The 25,098-nt window shown below is 43.4% G+C and overlaps 1 protein-coding gene across 5 annotated transcripts in view; it reads right to left on the reverse strand.

Annotated features, from left to right (window-relative positions):
• Nucleotides 1–799: 799 nt before the first annotated feature.
• The window catches only part of CHD9 (chromodomain helicase DNA binding protein 9), a 343,123-nt gene continuing 318,824 nt past the window's right edge, over nt 800–25,098 (reverse strand). For all 5 annotated transcript variants that reach the window (XM_073604968.1, XM_073604966.1, XM_073604967.1 and 2 more), the window contains 6 exons: nt 24,470–24,635; nt 21,305–21,447; nt 17,800–18,009; nt 17,254–17,382; nt 7,779–7,883; nt 800–5,288 (listed from right to left, as the gene is read on the reverse strand). In XM_073604968.1, the coding sequence (XP_073461069.1) occupies nt 4,428–5,288; nt 7,779–7,883; nt 17,254–17,382; nt 17,800–18,009; nt 21,305–21,447; nt 24,470–24,635 (1,614 nt within the window). In that variant the 3' untranslated portion in view covers nt 800–4,427. The remainder of the gene's footprint in view (nt 5,289–7,778; nt 7,884–17,253; nt 17,383–17,799; nt 18,010–21,304; nt 21,448–24,469; nt 24,636–25,098) is intronic.

The raw sequence follows: 25,098 nt of genomic DNA on the forward strand, positions 1-25,098 counted from the left end.
CAGGCAACATGTGCACTGGCCTCCTGAACAACGATCTAAGAGAACACCAACTTTCTAGAGGGAAACGGACATCTGTTTAAATACTGATAAATACCATTATATTTATTTAATGATCAAATGGAACTCCAGGCAAACAAAACCCTCAATATTTCAGTTTATATGCCCCATATACATGGCCTACCTTATGCATATGAGCAAGCATCCTCTGTGTGCACAGTTCAAAAACCTATTACCCTTGAACCACTGTAGTCTTCTATCCAAATAATGGGCCACACACAAAAAAGGTTCAACTTCAGCTCGGGTTAATTGCAACGACAGCACACCACTCATTCCAACCCAAAGCCATGACTCCAACAAGTTTCACCCACAGCTAGGCTTAATAATGGGGATCCCCATGACTAAGCCCTACTGTGGGTGAAACATGTTAGGGTTATGGCTTTGGGTGGGAGTAAACGGTGTGACATCATTGCAATAAAGCTTGGCTGGAGTTTAAAGTCTTTGGTGTGAGGCCCGTTATGTGGATGATGGACTACAGTGAAGCAAGAGCAGACTCCAGGGCCTAGGGACCCAACTGATTGCAGGGAATTGAGAAGGATACAGGCCGGCCTGTGAGCAGCAAAAGGGTTTGGGCTCATCTATTATCCTTAAAATCATAGACATGGTACTCGCCTGATGGATGACTATGTCTGCTGAGGTTTGGCTCCCTTTGTGACCTCTCCTACCTCAGTCTGTGACTGGATAATGAATCAAAATATGAGTGTTGCTGTATAGGAATTACAGGAGACTATCAAGACCGATGTAGGTATAGATATTTGTATTAAAAGATGCAAAAAGAAATGTTTGTTACATTTACATGTAACATATTACATGTTAAATGTAATGTTTTGTTAATACATACACAGCTGGATTTTTTTTTGTAAACATCTGCCTGGAGATCCACATGAATTATTATACTGCTTTAGTGCTGGTGTTGAGCCCTTTTCACTATACTGCTGCATTTTTACAGTTGAAACCACTTCATTACTTCTTAAAGATCATTCATCATTAATAGCACTTCTGTTGGGTTGATAAAATCTCTCATAATGCTAGGGGTTCAGTTATTTGTTCTCCATTTTCTCCACCTATTTTGGTCTCTTATGCAGGCTGTACTGTCTTTAAATTAAAGTATTTTAAATGTCTGTTTTGAAAGATGCTTGTTCTCCTGTCCCAATCGGTTCAGTCTGAATCAGTGTTTTGTGTGTAGAAGCCACACGTCGGGGCTCCATTATACAGTAGAGGGCTATAGGGAGCCAATCGTTACCAAATGGCTCTGCATTTTCCTATATAATACTTGTAAATGGAACACAATGTATGAGCAAGTGTCTGCAAGCTGCAGATTTATGTTGAATTTGGGAATTGCATCAATACGTAGGAGTAAATCGCTTATATGCAAGACTAGTATGGAACTGATCTATTTGCTGTTCAATTTTCTCTAAACACCTCTGTGGAAAACACAGTGTTCAAGCATACAGAATGTTGGCAAAACATTTTTACAATCAAGAACCTAAGTTAAACCTGCCTTGTGACCCCTGCCAGCTAATTGTGAGCAAATAGGTACGTCCAAAAGGATTTTAACATACCTTTTCTGATATGTCTCCTTTATCAGAGAGGCAAAAAAATTGTGAAAGATACTTTATAGGTTTAAAGTATTCTAAATAGACTAGACCTTTGATGATAGGTCTCAAAGGCCAGAAGAGAGGTAAACAAAAGGTAAAAAGTTATATCTAAAAATCTCATTAATTTACCAGAAAAATGTATTTAAAAAAAAAAAACACCTATCTCTTAAAGGAGAAGTATAGCCAACGCTATTTTGGCTATACTTCTCCTATGGATCACCAGAGTGCAGTTTGTTCTGCACTCCCGTGACACGTTTTCAGCTGACAGTGACTGACTTTAAAGAGCTGGTCCAAGCTCTGAAAATATCCTGCCCATATGGTTGAGATCCACCCAGAAGTCTAGACTGGCAGCTGGCTCAGCCTCTCAGCACGTTGCATAGCCTCTGCTGGAAGGGCAGAGCGCCGGTGACTGACAGTCACTAGCTCTTAGCAGGATGAACACAGAGAACTGAGCGATCGGTGGTCTTTGATCACTCAGTTCCCGGTCTTAGAGGTGGCAGGGGACAGCTGCAGCTAGAATCAGTGCTGCAGCCATATAGGTGATTATGACAGTTTATTTTTATCTATCTTTTTTTTTTTTTTTTGAGCCGTACTTCTCTTTTAAAGTAGCCAACCCAGATGTCAGAACCACACACAAACTCAAGCTGGCAAGTAAGATCGTTCATCCCCCAATACTTCTGATTTAAAACAGATTCGGCACTTGCAGATTCTTGCACTTGCTCTCTTTGGCTACATGACCAAGAAGCCCCAAAAAGGTACTTACTGCAGAGCACACACACATAAAAGCTTCACACAGATCAAAGTAGACAAGGGAAACCAAGCATCATTCCCCAAATGGGCAAGTTAAATGTTCCAATATAAAGCCATAAAGCATCTGCACAAGAGTCCATACAAATTTACAGAAAATAGAAAATGATCTACTTCTTAAAATTAGGTATGATGACAAAAATACAATAGCTCAACATGTAATTTTATCAAGATAACAAAGTGCTTTTAATGACATGGGTCTTTCGATACACCAGTAACATACCTGGCTCCAACAATCTGTGGCACTAATAGTCATCGAAGATACAAGATAGCATACTGATACAGAACAGATGGCAAATAATCGGAAACAACCTTTTGCAAATTACGATCAAAGTTGTAAAACAGTATAAATTATTATACTGTAACATGAGTGGGGGAAAATTGGTCAGTTAAATGAAGATATGAGCAGATGCTGCAAGATTGCAGGTTTAAAGCTGAACACCAGGCAGAGTATATATTTAAATGCAACTTTCATAAGTACCTGAATCTGACAAGATCAATTCCTGAACAGCAGCACTTAGAAGAGGGAGAGGCATACCTAGGAGGCAATTAGGTGTGCTTCATGCACTTGTGCTGCCTAGGATCATACTGACACAGTAGGAGAGCAAGGACCCCATCAGCCTTCCCCTCTCCTACACTGCCCAATTACAGTCTAAAAACTGGAAGGTGACCAGGATGTTGTGTATAACTGCAGTAGAGAAAGGTCAGGTCACCGGCCTAGCTGTGCTGTGTAAATTTCAGGACTGGCTGGACAGAAAGAATAAAATCCCTTGGCAGGTAAAACAGCTCCCATATGCATATCAACAGCGTATTTATATATTTTTTGGAGTTTGCAGTTGTAATTATTCACCAGTTCTTTCACGTGTGCAGTGGGAAAATGTTGCCGCGATGCCTGGCCTTTCACTACAGTTTTGCCTGGACCACATGGATTTATTTCCCAGCCACTTTAAGTCAGTTCCTTAAAATAAAAAAGTGCTGAGTGGTAATTGAACCCACCAATGCTCACTCAATTATGTACATTTAGTACATGTAATAATACTTTAAAAGCTCCAAATGTGTTGAACTATACAAACGCTTGGTTATTTTCTTGGTATTCAATCCTCCAAGGTATAAAATTATGCATTTCATCTCTAAAACCCTTTTCATCATCTTAATGAATCCCTTTACTTTGTAAAGGATCAATGCAATGCGATTGCTAATTAGCAAACAGTGTTTGTAAAGGAAGGGGCATAAGCTTTGTGCTTTCACATGGGAGAGGCTAAATCAAGGCTCTTTTAGAGTCAAAGTGTATATTCCCAAATGAATAATATTTAAATAAATAATCTTGGTGCCTATATGCTGTACTAACAGACTGAATGATGCTACCATAACTTACAAATAAAATAAACAATTTCATGATCATTTCCCTTTACGGTGAAATAAAACATAACTATTAAACATTTCCACAACATTCGTAAACTGCCCAAATTATTGCTGAGTTCTGTTAAGTGATACGCTTGAGGAAATTGTAAAAACTAAAGGCAGAAAGGAAAACCACAATATACTCAGAGGATTCTGTGTTTCACTGCAAATATATTATTTATATACAGCTCTTAGAGAGCGGGTTTGCCTTTTATTTCTTTTTTTTTTTTGTCTTTTTTATTTCTTTTTTTCCATAAAATTACCCCAGACTTCCCTCAAACAAAAGTTAATGCCTTTTGCTGTAAGCCTCTTACAGCACAGTGTGTAATTTTTTTTTTGTTTTTTGATATTACATACAAGTAAGTCTCTGTGAGAATATTACATGCAATACGTTTTCTTAAAACGTTATTTGCATTTTCAGAATACTGAAATGTCTGCTTGTCTTTATAATCCTTTGATGCACTTGTAACACATTATTTACAATTAAAATAATTGTAGGCAAGAAAAGGTTTTGTGGGAAGAGGGGGGAGGGGGGTTATAATTTAAGTGCAGGTTTTGTCAAGGTTAGTCTTCCTCTGAAGAATCCGAGTCCTCAGCTGAGGAAGAAGAGGGGCTATTTGATCCTGAGGAAGGTTCTGCCTTCTCAGAACAGTCATCTGTGCTGTTCTCATTTTGAGAGCCAACCTCATTCTTCACTTTTTTGTCCTGGCTGGGAGCAGGAGGTGGTTTTGCTGTGGAATCTGGGGCCACTACTGGGCCAGCATCTTTGCTAGTATTCTGTACATCGAAAATGTTCGGTTGGGGCACAGTTGGGATGTGAAGATTAAGGCCTGGAGTGAGAAGCATCCCTGGGTAGAGTATATTGGGTAACAGCAGTGGGTTGATAGATAGGGAACCTGCCTGTACAGCAGTTCCCATAGAAGTGGAAGGAGGGCTTGAGTTCTGTCTGGCCTTATCACCAGATGGGGACATCGTCCTTTCTTTACCCTTGTCACCTTCTTTGCATTCATCTGTACAGTTCTTCTCTTTTTCCTTGGCACTGGGCTCTGATGACTTGCTCAACAGGTTTCCCATACCCAAAAGATTGGGCAACCCAGCTAGCAGCATTGGAAACATGGCAGCCATATTTTTGGCATCTCCACTAGAAGCAGAGAGCCCTGCCGGCAAACCAATTAATCCAGCTGTTAGCTGCAAAGACTGAAGACTCTGGAAGTTCTGCTGTAAAGCCCGGTAGCTGGAAATATCCATGCCTGGGATAAGGCCATTTGCCAACAAAGGGCTGACGTTCACAGAGTTGCCAGATGCTGTGGCTGCTGCTGCTGCCTTGGCAATTTCACTCTTTGGCCTTCTGCCTCTTCTGCTCACTTCCTCACGCACCACAGGGCCAGTTAGGATACGGTCAAACATACTATCTGGGAGAAAACCCTACAGGAGAAAGGAACAAAATAAATCCATTAGGTGATAGGATACTTTCTATTATCTGCTCTTTACCTTTAAAACTCAAAGTGAAATCTGTAACCACAATATTGACATTCAAGTATTTACATATTCTTTGCAAGTAGTAAATGGTTGTAAACAAGCCATCACTGCCCCCTGTAGCCGCAGATGTGGTGGATCAAGTCATCCTCAAAATTTACAGTTGTTCAAGTCCTTTTCTCAACAGCTAAGCTCCCCTCCCAGGACATCTGCTTAGTATTTAAATTAGAGAACAGAAGGCTGGAAGGATGATGAGTCACTGCTGGGAGAAGGAAAACCAGATGAGCTGACCTGATGATTGAACAACTTGAATGACTTTGGAGCTTCTGCCGTGAACTTAAGGATTAAGTGAGCCACAGTACAAGCAGCTACAGGGGTCAGTGAGGACTTGTTTAAGCGCTTCTGGACCAGGCACCGCAGTTCTACTTCGGCAGGTTGGCTCCCCTGCGCGAAACCACGTAACTGTACGTGGGCTCGCGGGGTCCGGATAGCAGGTGCCTGCTGCACAGCGAGGGCGCCGATGCTTGTGGCCGACGGTCGCGATGACCGCCGGCCACGAGCGGTCGTGAGCTTGAGACACAGAACAGGGACACGTGTGTGTAAACACACACTTCCCTGTTCTGACAGGAGTGACAGATCGTGTGCTCCTATAAGCTAGGAACCACGATCTGTCACTTCCTGTAGTTATTCCCTCCCCCTTCAGTTAGAATCACCTCCCAGGGAACACAGTTAACCCCTTCACTGCCAGTGACATTTTTACAGTAATCAATGCATTTTTAATCGCACTGATCACTGTATTAATGCCAATGGTTCCAAAAATGTGTCAAAATTGTCCGATGTGTCCACCAAAATGTTGCAGTCACAATAAAAATCGCAGATCGCTGCCATTACTAGTAAAAGATAATAAAAATGCTATAAATCTATCCCCCATTTTGTAGACGCTATAACTTTTGCGCAAACCAATCAATATACGCTTATTGCGATTTTTTTTTAATCAAAAATATGTAGAAGAATACATATCGGCCTAAACTGAGGAAAAAATTTTTTTTTTATATATTTTTGGGGGATATTTATTATAGCAAAAAGTAAAAAATAATGCGCTTTTTTCAAAATTATCGCTCTTTTTTTTTGTTTATAGCGCAAAAAATAAAAACCGCAGAGGCGATCAAATGCCATAAAAGGAAGCTCTATTTGTGGGAAAAAAAGGACGTCAATTTTGTTTGGATAAGTTGCACGACCACGCAATTGTCAGTTAAAGCGACGCAGTACCGAATCGCAAAAAGTGCTCTGGTCAGGAAGGGGGTAAATTCTTCCGGGGCTGAAGTGGTTAAAGCTCATTTATTGCTTCTTAAGACAATGAAAATTGTTGACTGTACAAAGCCAAAAGGTTACTTTTATAAAAAAAACCTCCAAAATTATATAATTATAAAAAGTAATTTTTTTGTATTTAATATTCATCAAAACATCCACTTTATGCCTTTTATTTAAAAGAGACTAACCTTTTACAAAATGACTGTGATAAGGTCTCACTATCTGCTAGCTGCTCCAGCTACCTGAGCTATGTAAAAACCATTAGAAGCAGGTTTATTTACTTTTCTTAAACTTACTTTTGTACCTGCATGGCAGATCCTAAGTAATCTATATAAACATACAGCAGATTACTCCTAATATCACCGTTTTACAGCAACACTGAAGTGAAAACATTTCTGTTTCAGGGAAGCAATACCACCAGTGAAACATATATAGATCAGTTATGACCACTGACAGGTAAAGTGAACATTAATTATCTTTACAGTGGCATCTAAAAGTGGGTGGGATACATTAGGCAGCAAGTGAACATGTCACTGAAGTTGTCCCAGAAAAAATGTACAAGGGTAAGGATCTGAGCGACTGACGAGGGCCAAATTGTAATGGCTAGATGACTGGGTCAGAGCATCCCCAGAACTGCAGCTCTTGTGGGTTGTTCCTGGTTTGGAGTGGTCAGGACCTACCAAAAGTGGTCCAAGGAAGAAAAAAGGGCAACTGTGTCATGAGTGCCCAAGGTTCACTGATGAATGTTAGGAGAGAAGGCTTGCCTGTGTCATCCGATCCACTAGAAGAGCTAATGTAGCTCAAATTGCTAAACACATGAAAAAGTTAATGCCAGTTCCAATAAAAAGGTGTCGGGACACACAGTGCATCAATACTGATAATAATATTCCTAATACTAATATTGATAACATTATTCCTTTAAATTATAGCCACAGCAAGCAGGCAATATAGGAAAATGATTTTAGAATTAGGTTATTGGGTTTTATGGTTCACAATAACTTGGTTTTCAGAATGCTGCAGAAACCTCCACAAGTGCACATAGGAGTATAAAGACATATACTGAAAGCTAAACTCATTTTATTAAAGCTAAAGGCACTATAATGTAGACATAAAAGTTTTTATACTCACAGATTGTTTTACAACGTCTCCCCACTCTGGAGCCACTCCATACTCTGGATTTTCCTTCAGGAACCGACACAGGTCTTTAAGGGGAGGGGCAAAGGCTCCCCCAACCTAAACACAAGCCAAAAGCGTTATGCACCAGAAGCCATATAGGATGAATCACAGGGTAGCTCCCCCAAACCAATGAATCTTATAACCCTGGCAGCAGAAGTGACCAATATATTGGGAAAAAACTAACAGTAAAAAGAGCTCTCACCACTATGGACCAGTCTTTACTGGGAATAGGGGAGAGTGGTGATTTTGTCTGTAATAATTGGTCTATATTTTTACCATGTAATACTACTGGGTGAAATTGACTTAAAGTAGAACTAAAAGAAAAGCATTTTTCCCTTTGGATAAAGTAGGAGAGGGTTATAACCCATGTTTTCTGTCATCTATGTCCCATTGGGGAGATTTCCCTTCCTGTCCCATAGTCAAAACAGGAAGTGAGAGGAAATCAATCCAAAGTGAGGGAATACTTTGGTTCTCACAAGGGTCACCAGAACTAGTGTCCCCCCCTGGAAAATGTCCCTTTTCTTCTTGTTCTGGTATTTTCTTTTACTTTTGGTGATAACAGGACAAACAGAGGGTGATCTCCTGAACGGGGACACAGACAGCACTGAAAGCCTGATAGGACTGTAATGGTATCAACACACCTATCAAAAGCTTAAAAAAAAAAAAAAAAAAAAAAGGAAAACAAAATGACCTTTAGTTAGAATTAAAAAAAAAAGTCTCCCTTTAAAGCTAGGAGCAAGCAGTGATCCCAGCTATAATACCCGGGTACCGTGAGACATGACTTTGTTTATATATAGAGTTATGTCAGTCCCTTTCGTGAGTAACATAGCTTTGTTTAACAAGGCCATGTCAGACTCCCTCATGATATGGCTTGGTTTATCAACAAATCCAAGTAATCCCCATGTCAGCTTATTGTTAAACAACCAGAACAGAGCCGACATGTCAACCACATGACTTTTTTTATCTGATAAATAGGATAAGAGTACCAGTTTCATGGCTCAAGGACAGGTGTGCAGGATTCTTGATAAGCACTTCCAACCCTCAGGAACCATTTAGGCGCCTTTCATACGGACGGCTATTCTGCCGCAGTTAAAAGCATGTTTTTTTTCCTGTGGAGTTCAAGACTCCAGGCACTGCGATCAGCTGCATTTGCACAGTGCGATTAGCTGCGGTCGCGTTTGGCTGTGGTTTGCCATTTCCATGGCAACCCAACAGGGTGCCGACTCGCACTGATTCTTGAGGGGGGACTCCACGCCAAATTTTAAATAAAAAAATGGCGTGGGTTCCCCCCCAGGGGCATACCAGGCCCTTTGGTCTGGTATGGATTTTAAGAGGAACCACTACACCGAAAAAACGGCGCGGGGTCCCCCCCAAAATCCATACCAGACCCTTATCCGAGCACGCAGCCCGGTCGGTCAGGAAAGGGGGTGGGGACGGGCGAGCGCCCCCCCCCTCCTGAGCCATACCAGGCCGCATGCCCTCAACATGGGGGGTGGGTGCTTTGGGGGAGGGGGGCGTCCTGCGGCCCCCCCACCCCAAAGCACCTTGTCCCCATACAAAAAAGGATAAATGGCGCTAGAACATACAAACATGCATATAAAGAGTCCAAAGTAAATGTGAAAAAACATCCAGGGTGTGATAGTCAATAAAATTATATATATATAGAAAAATTGTATGTATATATATATATAAAAAAAGTCACTGAAATTAAAGATCTGATAAAAAGCACCAGCGGCAGCTCACTTGAGAGTGGAAGCAGGCAACTCTGAAAAAACAATGTAAAAAACAGCAAGAAGCGCCAATCTAAGTGCAGTATCATGAAACTTTAATGAGATAATTATAAACGGACAAACAGCCAAATGGCTACTCACAAAGATGAAATAGGTTAAGGCAAGGACAAGTAATGGGTCCAGGGACGTCCTCCTCAGATGTGGGCAAAGTGCATGGTGCAGGTTCTCCTGGAAGCGCTGTCCACGTTAGGATGTGCAAGTAGTCACCGGGGTCATCGCTGGGTGCTGGGCTGCAAAACGATGGAGGTGTCCGCAAAGACAACCAGCGTCTAAGCGGACATGGAGAGCCAGAGCCGTCGCAGTAGACAGGAACCGGAAGACAAGCGTACGCAGTAGACAGGAACCGGAAGACAAGCGTACGGTAAGTAATTTGTTTGCTGCATCTCCCCCTTGCCGAACCTACTCCTCCATGTTCAGCCTCTCATGGAGTTGGAAGACCCTGAATGCTGGAGCTGTTGCCTAGTTACTGACTCCATAGCTCCCATAAAAGGACACCTGTTGTATTAGCCTATCGGATCTGAAGAAAATGCGGAAGCATTGAAACGCGTCATCCAACACGTCCATACGTCACTTCCGCTTTGTTGGTTCCTGGACTAAGTGCCTTGCGTTCCACGCTTGTCTTCCGGTTCCTGTCTACTGCGACGGCTCTGGCTCTCCATGTCCGCTTAGACGCTGGTTGTCTTTGCGGACACCTCCATCGTTTTGCAGCCCAGCACCCAGCGATGACCCCGGTGACTACTTGCACATCCTAACGTGGACAGCGCTTCCAGGAGAACCTGCACCATGCACTTTGCCCAAATCTGAGGAGGACGTCCCTGGACCCATTACTTGTCCTTGCCTTAACCTATTTCATCTTTGTGAGTAGCCATTTGGCTGTTTGTCCGTTTATAATTATCTCATTAAAGTTTCATGATACTGCACTTAGATTGGCGCTTCTTGCTGTTTTTTACACCTTGTCCCCATGTTGATGAGGACAAGGGCCTCTTCCTGACAACCCTGGCCGTTGGTTGTCGGGGTCTGCGGGCGGAGGGCTTATCGGAATCCGGGAGCCCCCTTTAATAAGGGGGCCCCCAGATCCCGGCCCCCCACCCTATGTGAATGAGTATGGGGTACATGGTACCCCTACCCATTCACCTAGGGAAAAAGTGTCAATAAAAAAAAAAAAACACTACACGGATTTTTAAAGTAATTTATTAGACAGCTCCGGGGGTCTTCTTCCCGGCTTCGGGGGGTCCTCTTCCGACTTCGGGGGTCCTCTTCCGACTTCGGGGGTCTCTCCGGTTCTTCTCCGCGCTCTCCGGGTCTTCTGCCGGGCTCCTCCGCTATCTTCTGCTCTTTTGCTAGCGGAGGAGCCCGGTCTGCTGCCTTCTGTCCTCTTCTTTTCTTCTGATGTTGACACGACGCTCTCTCTGGCTGGAATGCACTCTGGGCGCTCCGCTCTGACTTATATAGGCGGTGACCCCGCCCCCTTATGCCGTGTCAGTCCCTGGGCATGCTGGGACTGTGACGTTTTAGGGGGCGTGGTCATTACCCGATGACCACGCCCCCTAAAATGTCACAGCCCCGGCATGCCCAGGGACTGTGATGGCATAAGGGGGCGGGGTCACCGCCTATATAAGTCAGAGCGGAGCGCCCAGAGTGCATTCCAGATGGAGAGAGCGTCGTGTCAACATCAGAAGAAAAGAAGAGGGAAGAAGGCAGAAGGCAGCAGACCGGGCTCCTCCGCTAGCAAAAGAGCAGAAGATAGCGGAGGAGCCCGGCAGAAGACACGGAGAGCGCAGAGAAGAACCGGAGAGACCCCCGAAGTCAGAAGAAGACCCCCGACGTCGGAAGAGGACCCCCGAAGTTGGAGCACCCCCCGAAGCCGGAAGAAGACCCCCGGAGCTGTCTAATAAATTACTTTAAAAATCTGTGTAGTGTTTTTTTTTTATTGACACTTTTTCCCTAGGTGAATGGGTAGGGGTACCATGTACCCCATACTCATTCACATAGGGTGGGGAGCCAGGATCTGGGGGCCCCCTTATTAAAGGGGGCTCCCGAATTCCGATAAGCCCTCCGCCCGCAGACCCCGACAACCAACAACCAGGGTTGTCGGGAAGAGGCCCTTGTCCTTATCAACATGGGGACAAGGTGCTTTGGGGTGGGGGGGGCGCAGGGTGCCCCCCTCCCCCAAAGCACCCACCCCCCATGTTGAGGGCATGCGGCCTGGTATGGCTCGGGGGGGTTTCTCTCCCCCTTTTTCTGACCGACCGGGCTGCGTGCTCGGATAAGGGTCTGGTATGGATTTTGGGGGGGACCCCACGCCGTTTTTTCGGCGTAGGGGTTCCTCTTAAAATCCATACCAGACCGAAGGGCCTGGTATGCCCCTGGGGGGGGGGGGACCCACGCCATTTTTTAATTTAAAATTTGGCGTGGAGTTCCCCCTCAAGATTCATACCAAACAGTGCCGGGCATTGGCGGGGATCCGAGACGGATCCCCGTGCTTGTCGCTCATTGGGAAAGGAAAAATCATTTTTCCTTTCCTGATGAGCAGCTCGGCGCTGTTATCCGCAGCTGATACAGTGCACTGCGATTACCTGCGGTTATGTGCGGATAGCTGCGCTAAATCGCACCTGGACGCAGTCAATTCTATTTTTTCTATTCGCACAGAACCGCATGTATCTAATTCGCAGCTAAACGCAGTGTGTGAATGGGGCCATAGGAAAGCATTGTGTGCTTTTAGCTGCGGTAGAAAATTAGAAAATCCGCAGCTAAAAGCACCATTCTATCTGTCCGTGTGAAACGGGCCTTAAAGCTCACTGCACTGTAATATTACCGTTAAGTTGTTTGCAGAGCTATAAGCCAGCTGGGGAACGTCAGACCTCTGCAGAGAGACCACTGCTTTTACAAAAACAACAAGTGTCCTTCTCTAATACATGCTGACATGGTGTAAAATTCTACTCGGGATGTGGCTTCTTTAAAAAGAAAAACTATAAGACTTTGCACACCTTTTGTTTTGATACAAATGAAAAACTATTTTGTGGGTTTACACTGAAATTTCAGAGGGCTTCAATAGTGGCCAATAAAAAGGTACTAGAAATAGTTACTGCACCCTCCAAAGGCTCTTGATGAAACACTGCATGCATCCTTTATTAAAACATGACTATTGGTTTGGTGCTGCGATCTTTCATACCCACAGAGCTCCTTCTTATGCCCTGTACACACGACCGGTTTTGTCCTCAGAATAAACTCAGAAGGTTTCTCCGACGGAATTCCGCTCAAGCGGTCTTGCCTACACACGGTCACACCAAAGTCCGACCGTCCAGAACGCGGTGACGTGTAACGGGACTAGAAAAGGGTAGTGAAATACCCAGTAACCAATAGCTTCCGTCTCGTACTTGCTTCAGAGCATGCGTCGTTTTTGGTCCGTCTGAACAGCATACACACGAGCAGGTTTCCGGATAGGAATTGGTTCCGTCGGAAATATTTAGAACACCATTTCTAGGTCCGTCAGAATTTTCGAAAAAAAGTCAGATGAGGCATACACACGATCGGAATAGACGATGAAAAGCTTCCATCTGACTTTTTCTGTCGGACATTACGCTCGTGTGTACACGGCATTACTCTGAAAAGCTGGCTGCCTATCTACAATAGTACACTATATCCTTTTACGTGGACTTTTAACTTGGACGTATCATTGTGTACACACAATACATAATACATAACTGTGTGCCATTTATCTGACTACTAGCCATTGTTTCACTTTTCAGCAGTTAACCTACATACCGCTCATTATATCCCTATATTGATCACACTTACTGGTTTGCATGCAGCAGACCAAACCATACATTGGACAATGTATAAAATAGTGCTTTTACAACATCTGATCATGCACTGCTTCAAACAGGAAACTTGGCTGAACACATTTGGCTATCCCATTTACACCCAATATTCTGATAAATGTCGAATCCCCGCTCCTACCATGTATCAACCTCTGGCATTGCTGATTACTCTATTTGCTATATAGATCATGCAATACTCTTTTTTTAATTATCAATCTTTCCCTCTGTATGTGTAGACGAACATTTGCCTTGCCTTGAGTAAAAGCCAGTAAGAGATCTGTCCATCTGCACCCCCACACAACCTGCAACAAATGTTTTTTTTTTTTTCAATTAGGACAAATGTGTGTGTTAAAATCATCATTCTTTTTTTTTTTTTTATTTAGAAAAGAGAATAAACTTTTATCAGATGTACCAATTTTTTAAAATGCTGGGATAAATTCAAAGCGATATTTAACCTAAAACCAAAAATGTAATATACTGCAGCTTACCAAATCTTGGATGCAGTTTTGAGGACCAAGACAAACCATGTTGCTTGCAATGGTTAGTTTTTATTCATTTATGTAAAAGCTTTATCTCAAGCTTTGCTCAGCTTCAATTTGTTTGTTAAGTGCATTTAAATCTGCTAGTGCAAACACTACTATTTCCTCAAACTGACAATGCTGATGTCCAAAGGTGTCTCCATTGCTCCTCCAGTGGAGTGGAGACATGCTAAGACAAAGTGTGGGGCATAGTCAAGCTGGCGGCCGTGTGCTACTTGAGATCCGCTCCTACCTGGCTATTTTATCCGTGTAATACCGGCAAAACTCTCACTATCCTTTCCCGGTGTCACCCAGCGACCCCGCGAAGAGGCAAATCCAGCTCCGGAAGGAAGAATCCCTCTATGCCTAAAGGCTCTCCACAGCTGAAGCAGAAGCAGGCCCTTCCCGCCAGCTCGCACTCCGGCCTTGGACCCGGGCAATGGTGGAGGACCGCTTTCAGGCTCTAATGCAGACCATCTTCGGCTGCAAAACTGCCCGCACGGCCAAGATTGACCTGTTGCAGACAGATTTTGGATTGATGTGCCGGGACATGGACAAATTTTGTGATAGATTGGGGGAGGCCGAGTGCCACGTGCCACGACCCTGAGGATTCAATCAGAGAACACCGAGCCTCCCTCCATACACTACAGGTACGCGTGAAGGCGCTGGAGTGCCGAGCGGAGGACAGTGAAAATAGAAGCAGGAGGAACAACCTGCGGGTCGTGGGCCTGCCTGAGGGAACTGAGTGACAGGACCCGGTGGCCTTCATGGAACATATGCTCCACACTCTTACCTGGTGCTGTATTTTCCCCTCATTATGCGGTGGAGAGAGCCCACAGGATGCCTCCTGTGCGGGGCCCACCGGGGGCACCCCCATGCACCTTAATTTTCCGCCTGTTAAACTTCCGAGATCGGGATATGGTGCTTGGAGAGGCAAGGAAAGTAGATGAGCTCCGATATGGCAACGCATGACTTTTGCTATTCCCGGACTACTCGGTCGAAACCCAGAGGCTCCACAGAATCTTTGACCACGTCAAGGCACAGCTTCATTCTAAGAACATTAAATATAGTATGTTACCTGCCCACCTCCAGGTGGTGGATGGAGAGTCTGCACACTACTTCACCTCGCCGGAGTAGGCCTCTCAGTGGCTGGATACCCTACCTAGACCCCGATAATTGTATTCCCACTGTTTCTTGTGATTGGTAACTGTATTCCCACGGTTTCTATTTCCCCGCTGATGTACCGGCCTGTCTCCTATCTCCTTCCTCTACTGTGGCTGGCGGTGACCCTGGCCGTCTCGCTCTGCAAAAATGCCCCCCTGACTTCCTTGTCCCGGCCTGACTCTCATAGCCGCTACCTCGTACAGTGTCTGTCCAGCGAGAGACACTTTATGGATGGCCATTGTTGGTGATGGCCGGCGGGCTGGGGTCGCAGCCGGCAATACTACTGCAGATCCCCGGCGGCTCAAGCTCTGCTCTCCCCACTGCTGGCTCTCCGCCCTCTCCCATGCCGGGAATGTGTGCACATGCACCATAGTTTTCAGGTCTCCAAAATTGCCATCTGTCTGTGCTTGAGTACTGGTAGTCCCTCCCTCCCCATGCGGCCTGACACTGATGAATTGCTGCGGACCCACAGTTCATCCACCTGCCCCGAACTGCATGGCGAGGTTTCCCCGTTGGCTCGCTGGAGCCCTTATTCTCCTTCTTTACCTGCCGGGGACTGCCGCTTTACACTGTTAGGTTTTACTGTGTTGGCTGAACTTTTCATGAGATATGGTAATAGCATGGGGGGTTGCAGCATGCTGGGGAGGTGGGAGTCCCATGGAGTGGCTACCTACTAGAAGATGGGCTGCTGCAGGTGTTGGGGAAAAAGGAAAAGCTGTTCATGTTCACCATGTTGTGCCTTTCAAGCATGTGCCCTTAGCCTGTGCTAAGAGACCTCATTTAACGTTACACAATATGCTGGTTTCTGTTTTTTACATTCAGGTTGGGGGGGGGGGGGGGGACGGTTGCCTAAGGCCTGCACTGACTATATAAACACTGCCGTAGCACCCAACCCATCTACCCCACCTCCCGGGTCGCCTTATTTTTTTCTGCTTGCCCCCATAGGAGATATACCTAAAGTGCTCTGGTTGAGCTAAGTTCTGGTAAAGGGAATGGGCACTCCGAGTTCCCTAATGGTTGTGGGGGGTGGGGTTGTGGGGTTTTTCTTTTGGTGTTAGTATGTTTATGTTAAAAAGTTTTTATCACGGTAGTTTTCTCTGGCAGTCTGATCACACGCAACTCAAGATTCTATTATGGGTCTGTCAGGTCCTCTGTAAGGATGTATTCATAGTGGATCTTGCACCTCTGCTTGAGTCCACTCTTGGTATACTCCCCTGGCGTTTCCGAATTGCAATTCTCCATACGGCCCACAAATGAGGTTGCTCTCCTGAAAAATCCAGAGACTGAATGATAAAGTGAAGCGCTCCCTAGTTTTAGCGTATCTTAAAAAGTATAGTCCACATGTGTGTATTTTGCAGGAGACACACCTGGTGGGGAGTAGGGTGCTAGGCTTGAGGAAGCCCTGGGCTGGCCACTGTTACCATGCCACACATTCAAGTTTTTCCCGGGAAGTTAGTGTATTGATCCATAAATCCCTAACGTATGAATTACTGGATGTTAAAGTGGACCCGGAGGGGAGGTACGCGCTACTACATGTCGTTATAGATACTATTGAAATAATAATTCCTGGTCTTTATATGCCACCACTGGCCTCAACTGCCCTTTTAAAACTCCTAATTCCTCTCCTCTCTATGTACTCCACTGACAACCTTATCTTTGCTGGTGATTTCAACATGGTTCCGAACCCATCTATGGATAGGCTATCTCAGGGGGCCGGTGTGGACTCTCCTCTGTCGAAATGGGTGTCGCTTTACGGCCTGACCGATGTGTGGCGGTGGAGACACCCGACGGACAGGGCCTTCACCTGCCACTCTGCCTCTCACCATGCTATGTCCCATGTGGGACAAAAAAAAGACAAAGTGTGTTACTGGCTGGATCACCAGGCAAAAAAAAAAAAAAAAAAAAAAAGGGAAAACTATAGCAGCCAGCACATTAAAAGGTTTGGTAAGCTGCAATATATATTTTTTGTTTTTGGGTTTATTACCACTTAAAATATTAACAAGGCACCTTCAAAACTTCCTTGGGATTGCTTAGCTTTTATGTCTACAATGCGCAATTACCACAAAAGACAATTATCTGCTTTATTTGTAAATATCAGGTCACATATGGATGGCCAGAAATTAGGTCCACTTGCCTTCCTGGCGTTCCTCTTGTTGATGAGCTGAACACGTTCATCTCCAGTAAGGCTGTTCACATCCAGTTTATTAGGATTTCGACATCTGTGTCTCTTCTGTTTGGGTCTACCGTCATGAAGCTGCATCCTCTGAACAGAAACACATATTATTTAACATTTACTCACATCAGCATGCTCGTCTTCAGGAGAAGTGAACAATAGCTGGCATTTCTGGTATAAGGTAGCATGCAATCTATTGCCCTTCCTCTCAGCACGGAGGGCTTGGGCCTTAGTTGCCAATCAGCAGGCTGGAACACAGGCATGTATGGGAGTGGAAAAGGTCATTAACCCTTTATAAGCTCAGGCTGAAATGGAGCTTATATAGATACAGGGCTTCTGTGGCCTAATCATGACAACCTGTCCCTTTACTGTAAATGGGCAAAGTGGCATATTCTCTTTAAACATCAGTTTCCAAAGCGAAGTCAAAGGGCAATTTGTTTCTGTAAAAATTTGTTTCTGTAATACTACGATATAAATACTAAAAGGTTTTGCACCAAAACAACTTACAGGGATAGAAGCCCCCCGGTCTTCTACATAACCAGGGTGTGCTTTAAGCCAGCTCTCTAGATCCCTTCTTTTTGGTGCATCGTCCCCTGCTAGCCTTGTGCCATCCTTTAAGTTAATGACCGGGACAGGGCTGTCTGCGTCCAGTGCTCCCGGAAGCACCTGAGGGCCAGGTAAATGCTGAGATAAGGAAGGATCCACAGCTGGGTTCACCTGCAACACAAAAAATCAATTGCTTGTGTGAATGTTCGGCATTACGTTAGAATGGCTTAGAATGTAGCTCTGAATGAACAAATTAACTGAGGAAAAAAAAACTACCAGAACAAAGCAGCTCCCCTGTACATACCCCAATGAAAAAAAAGTGTGTTAAGAAAATGAATGTAATTCAAGCTAAGATAGTAATAAAGACATGTAAAGATTGAAACAATAAGTACCTGCAATATATTACATTTGTAATACAATATATTATATATTACAGTGTTGAGCAAACAGTGTGGTAAAATGTGGCCCTTAGAAATGTTGCACGCATTATCTCTAATTTTGCTTAGGCTGAGAGCTTGAAAAACTGCTGCACAAATACCATGTGACATAAAAAATTGCCACACCCCTATTTCATTTCTCTAGGCTAGGGCCTCTGCCTTTAAATATATCACGTTTATTATGTTATCATAGGGGATTTTAATTATCCAGACATAGACTGGGCGGAAGGAACCGCGCATTCGGCTAAGGCTCGCCAGTTTCGTGGGTCAGATGGCAGACGCACCAACTAGAAACAAAGTGTTACTAGACCTAATGATTACCAACAATATAGACCCGATCACAGATGTGAAAATAAGGGGCAATTTAGGAAACAGAGATTACAGGTCAATTAGCTTCAGTATAAATCACACAAATAGGAAACATAAGGGGGAATACATAGACACTGAATTTCAAAAGAGCCAACTTCCTTAAACTACGAACCTTGCTAGAAGATATAAATTGGGATAAAATCTTAGGAACAAAGAACACTGAGGAGAGATGGGTTTGCTTTTCGAGCATATTAAATAAGGGCATTAGCCAATGTATCCCATTGGGAAATAAATTTAAAAGAGAGAACAGAAGTCCTGGATGGCTTAACTACAAAGCAAAAATGCATATAAAAGCAAAGGAGAAGGCCTTCAAAAAAGGCTGAGGGATCATAATCAGCATTCAGACTTTACAAAGAATGCATCAAGAAATGTAAGGCTGCAAATAGAGCGGCTAAGATAGAACAGGAAAGACACACAGCTGAGGAGAACAAAAAAACCCCAAGAAATTCTTTAAGTATACAAGCATTAAAAGAGGGAGGACAGACCATATTGGCCCCATAAAGAATGAGGAAGGGAATCTGGTTAAAAAAGGATGGCGAAGGTCTTGAATATATTCCTCAGTCTTCACGAGGGAAACGGGCGGCTTCAGTAACCAAAACTGCAGTGTTTATCCTCATGACACATCACAGGAAGCAACCTCATGGCTAACAGAGGACAGAATTAGAACTAGACTTGAAAAACTTCAAGTCTTAATAAGTCACCGGAACCAGATGGCTTGCACCCGAGGGTCCTTAGAGAACTCAGTCAAGTAATTGCCATACCATTGTTCCTAAAATTTACTGACAGTCTACTGACTGGAATGGTACCAGCTGATTGGAGAAAAGCCAATGTAGCACCAATATTTAAAAAAGGGTCAAAATACATCCTTGGGAATTACAGACCAGTTAGCCTAACATCAATAGTATGCAAGCTCTTGGAGGGCATGATAAGGTTCTATATACAATTTTCATTTTAGTAATGAAAACTGTATCATTAGCAGTAATCAGCATGGATTCATGAAGAATCGTTCTTGCCAAACCAATCTATTAACCTTCTATGAGGAGATGAGCTGCCATCTAGATAAAGGAAGGCCTGTAGACGTGGTGTGTCTGGATTTTTCAAAAGCATTTGACACAGTTCCCCATAAACGTTTACTGTACAAAGTAAGGTCAGTTGGCATGGACCATAGGGTGAGTACATGGATTGAAAACTGGCTACAAGGGCGAGTTCAGAGGGTAGCGATAAATGGGGAGTACTCGGAATGGTCAGGGGTGGAAAGTTGGGTCCTCCAGGGTTCTGTCCTGGGACCAATCCTATTTAATGTATTCATAAATGACCTGGAGGATGGGGTGAACAGCTCAATCTCTGTATTTGCGGATGATACTAAGCTAAGCAGGGCAATAACTTCTCCGCAGGATGTGGAAACCTTGCAAGTAGATTTGAACAAATTAATGGTAAATAAGGTTTAATGTGGAAAAATATAAAATAATGCAATTGGGTGGCAAAAATATGAATGCAATCTACTCAGTGGGAGGAGAACCACTGGGGGAATCAAGGATGGAAAAGGACATGGGGGTCCTAGTAGATGATAGGCTCAGCAATGGCATGCAATGCCAAGCTGCTGCTAACAAAGCAAACAGAATATTGGCATTCATTAAAAAGGGGATTAACTCAAGAGATAAAGCGGTAATTCTCCCACTCTACAAGACTCTGGTCCGGTCACACCTGGAATATGCCGTTCAGTTCTGGGCACCAGTCCTCAGGATGGATGAGCTGAAATGGAGCGAGTACAGAGAAGGGCAACAAAACTAATAAAGGGACTGGAGGATATTAGTTATGAAGAAAAGTTACGAGCACTGAACTTATTCTCTCTGGAGAAGAGACGCTTGAGAGGGGATATGATTTCAATTTACAAATACCGTACTGGTGACCCCACAATAGGGATAAAACTTTTCCGCGGAAGGATTTTAATAAGACACGTGCCCACTCATTAAAATTTGAAGAAAAGAGGTTTAACCTTAAACTGCATAGAAGGTTCTTTACTCTAAGGGCGGCAAGGATGTGGAATTCCCTTCCACAGGTGGTGGTCTCAGCGGGGGGCATCGATAGTTTCAAGAAACTATTAGATAAGCACCTGAACGATAACAACATACAGAGATATACAATGTAATACTGACATAAAATCACACACATAGGTTGGACTTGATGGAAATGTGTCTTTTTTCAACCTCACCTACTATGTAACTATGTTTGGGGGTTTTAAGTAATTTTCTAGCAAAAAATACAGATTTTTACATGTATGCAAGAAGCGTCAGAAAAAGGCCTGGTCTTTAAGTGGTTGATGAAAATTGACCCCTGACCGGCTTCTATGGATTCCACATTGTTAAGGTTCATGTCAATACCAATTCAGAGGGGTGGAGGAGATGCAAATATAACAGCCATTTACTATGCCCAATCATCATTATGCCCAATCACAGAACTATTGTCCAGTGTTATTTGATGGGGGTGTCACATAGATGTTGTGGCAGACAATGGCAGGATGGGGCATTTGTCATCTCTGTCCAATATGGCAAACAAGTCTTGCCACAGTAGTACACAAATTAAATCTATAGTTAAGAAAATTCAATATTTCACTATTTTCAGTAAGCATTCAAAACTAGTCCATGAATAATTTGACTCACATGATTTAGCATCTTATTTCGGTTCATAAACAGGATATCAACTCCCTCTACGTTCTTCCTCCTTCCTCTTCTTTTTTTGATGGTTGGCTGTGCATCTGATGTCATACCATTCAAACCAGAAGTTGGCAGTGTATTAGAAGTACCTTAAAATCAAAAATTAGACCTTTATGAATGACCACACCACGTCATGTACCATGTATGGGGTTATTAAAGCGGTTGTATTACCCGCTTGGTGATTTTTACCTACAAGTAAGTCTATAATAAGGCTTACCTGTAGGCTAAAAGAAGATCTCCTAAACCTGCAAGGTTTAGGGGATATTGACCCTGCATACAGCTGCTGACGTCAGTGGCGCATGCGCTCTGCAGGTCCGGTGTATCCTGCCAGAACTAAGGTCATTGTGGCTCCGGGCACTCACAGCGTCACAGCCAGCGATCCTGGAAGAAACGCAGCGGGAACATGTCAGCTCCCTTAGAGGTGACCGGGCGCACTGTGGGAGCTTCGTTCTAAGGTAAGTATTTCATAATGTGGAACTAAACCCTCCTGTCCATGAAGCAAGACGCCAATCTTAGCCTCTGTTTGATCTGCTGTTACCATGGTCTTGCACATATGATGAGGTATGACACTAAACATTTGATAGCTTGATAGTTTGTTTGAGAGCATGAGCAGCTGTGACAGTTACCATACATGATATGCCCTATATATAACTTTTTTTGGAAATTGATGAGTTTAGTTCCACTTTAAATATAAAGTGATTGTAAACTCATTTTTAAAAATAACAAACAGGTTTATACCTGATCTGTGCAATGGAATTGCACAGGATGGCCTTAAATCACCTCTTCTCGAGCCTGCCACTGACACTCCTAGCTCTTCCTCTTCTCAGCGTGGAATCATAGGAAGCTGCTTTCATAGACAGACAGCATGGCTCAGTCCCACTGCCCTGGTTACACAATTTGACTGACAGCAGTTAGAGCCAATGGCTCCCACTGCCTCAGCAAATCCTGTGAGACCAGGAGGGGAGAGGAGAGCGTTTCTGCAGACCCATACAATGCTGGATCGAGTGAGGACTCAGGTAAGTATTAGATAGGTGAGGGGGCGATACTTTTACCTAAACATTTTTTACATTTAATGCAGGGAATGTCTTAAGGTAAGACATGTAAAGGCTTTGAAACCACTTTAACCCTTATGCTGCCAGCCTTAGTAAATAGATAAGAAGGTATATTATATTTACTTGTTTTAAATGTTTTTCTCTTTAGTTGCTTCCTGTTTTTTTTGGGCTCAGGACATGGGCATTATTTTTCCTCCATTTGGAGGAGAGGCTTTCTAACCACACCCTCCTACCTGAGCTAAGGGCAGACGGATTCCAGGAGGTAAATGCTACCTGAATCATCTGCCCCTACTCAACAAAGCCATGGCTAGAAATGCTGTGGGGGGATATTTCAACTAAATAAACCATGGAGACATGGATGGACGGGTGAGCTTGCTTTGCTTATTAAAAATAATTTAAATAACGTTCTGAGTTTGTTTCATTTTAAAAGACCATCACTTACAATACAGGTTAAGCTTTCTAAAAATAACTACATTTTAATGTATGCATGAATAGTGTTAGCAACCTAATAACAGTTTTTTAGAATATGCTTTAGCTTGATCTTTACATGGAAACTGCGATTGTTATTGTTTTTAAGGTGCTGTAAGGCAGCTCGCTTGAGTCATTGATCTGGAAAGGAGATGCAGCTCCTGAAGTTGGAAATATCTGAACACCAAAGCTTCCAGGTCACAGACATACTGGAGAGAGAAGCTGGGATTAGGACGGGATTGGACCCTTCTCCTATATTAAATATTTAGCAGTGACTTCTCCCAGCTAGTTCAAAGCTGAACTCCAGGCAGATAAAAAAAAAAAAAAACACACAAAAAGAATGCAGTTTCATATTCATTCAAACATTAAGGTCAACCCAAATCTGACTAATCGTCTCTGTCTGTCATTCCTAACCCCCCCTCCCCCCCTTTCGGAAAAGTTATGTAATAGTAATCAACACTGCTGCATTTATTTAAAAAGAAGCTCTAACTGTGATCAGCTCCTCACTTAGTTTTTTAGCTTAAGCACTATTGACGTAGTCTGTGCCTTCCCACAGCATTCTGGGAAGGATATGCTGCAGGCAGATCTCAGGAATATAATAATGAAATCTGAATATCCGCATCTTGCAGACCATACTATACAGCAAAGCTCAGGCTGGGAGAGAGAAAATCAGCACCAAATAGTTGTGCTGCAATGGCCACATGCTAAGAAAGTACTGAAAGCAGAGTGATAGACTGAAGAGCTGATCTGTTGCTTCTTCTATAGTGTCTGGTCATGTGATGGGGGAGGAACAAGTCCTGAAAGTGTTACTTAAAGTGGATGTAAGCCCGAAATTTTATTTATTTTTTTTAAATCATACAGTAGAGGATAAGATTTCCTATCATTTGAGCCCAGTCTTGTCACACAGAGTTAATCCAGCTCTGAGCAATCCTCTTTTATTGTTCAGTGAGATAAATCTTGACAAACTGAGAAAAACTTTGTCAAATCCTCCCCCTTGCTGTGAGTGACAGGTGATTTACATATCTCGTGCACTAGCCTAAGACATGCATTATTTTTTAATTCCCTCCCCCACTCCTTTCTTTAGCAGCTCTGCAAGGATTGGCTGTTCCACATCTTAGCATGATTTGGCATGCTGAAGTCATGTGGTTACTTTCCTGTCTTTTCAATGGATGTTAGAGATCATAGCAGAAGTTCAGTGAAATAAATATACACAGGAGAAAATGCATATTGACAAGGGGAGTGTAGAGGTGGGCGGGGAGTCTACTGACATCACGACTCCACCCACCGAGCTCCAGGCAACAGACCCACCCACAGAATCTGCAGTTTTTCGGGTCTAATAACAGACAGAGGGGAGACATTTGACAGGTAAGGATACATGCAGGAGGCATGTATATCCTTATAGATAACCCCTATGGCAGTAGTTTAGAAAGGATGACATTGGGTTTACATCCACTTTAAATAACAGCAGAGAAAAGGAGGCTGTGTTCTGTGCTAAAGCTGGGTAAATCTCTAAACTGGATGAACAGAAATACGCATTTTATATAGCGGTTTGCCTGGATTTCTTAGGCCAGCCAAATAAACTGCTTTTTACCTGATGCTGCCAAGGGTTTTGGAAATGTTACAAGACTGGCCTCAGAGGCATTCTGAAGATCCTGCAGTCGAGCCAAATACTGCTGCTGTCCCATTGCCTCTTCACCATCCAAAGGCCTCTTCTGAGGAATCCCTTGTTTCTGAAATGTCAGCTTTAAGCCACCTTCCTAAAAGGTAACACATCTGGATTAATGAGAGGCTCTAAGCTACAACATAACATAAAACATCATACCAACTGTTAGTGAATAAAAGTCCAGTAGCAGAACTTTAAAGCTTTATATCGGTCAGATTTTAGGCAAGAAAGACAATGTTTCAAAGAAATTTCCCCTCATCTATATTGGTCACATACAGATTTTGTTTCAGATTGAATCTTAAGTCAATAAAGAACAGTGAAGGAGTATGCCCAAATTGTTATACTTTGAATTAACTATGGGAAGACTTTTACACTACAAAGTTAAAAATGTGCATTACTTGTTTGTTTTAGGGCTCCAAAGAATGCAAAGCTCCGTTCAAATTAATGAATGAGAAAAAATAGAAAAGCCTTATTGTATGACCTGTCAATATCACATGCCTGGCCTCTTAGCGAATATCAGAGTGCTCCCTACAGGATTATACACAACATTGGAAACA

This window comes from Aquarana catesbeiana, linkage group LG11, assembly GCF_042186555.1.
Source record: "Aquarana catesbeiana isolate 2022-GZ linkage group LG11, ASM4218655v1, whole genome shotgun sequence".
In the NCBI taxonomy this organism is placed as follows: domain Eukaryota; kingdom Metazoa; phylum Chordata; class Amphibia; order Anura; family Ranidae; genus Aquarana; species Aquarana catesbeiana.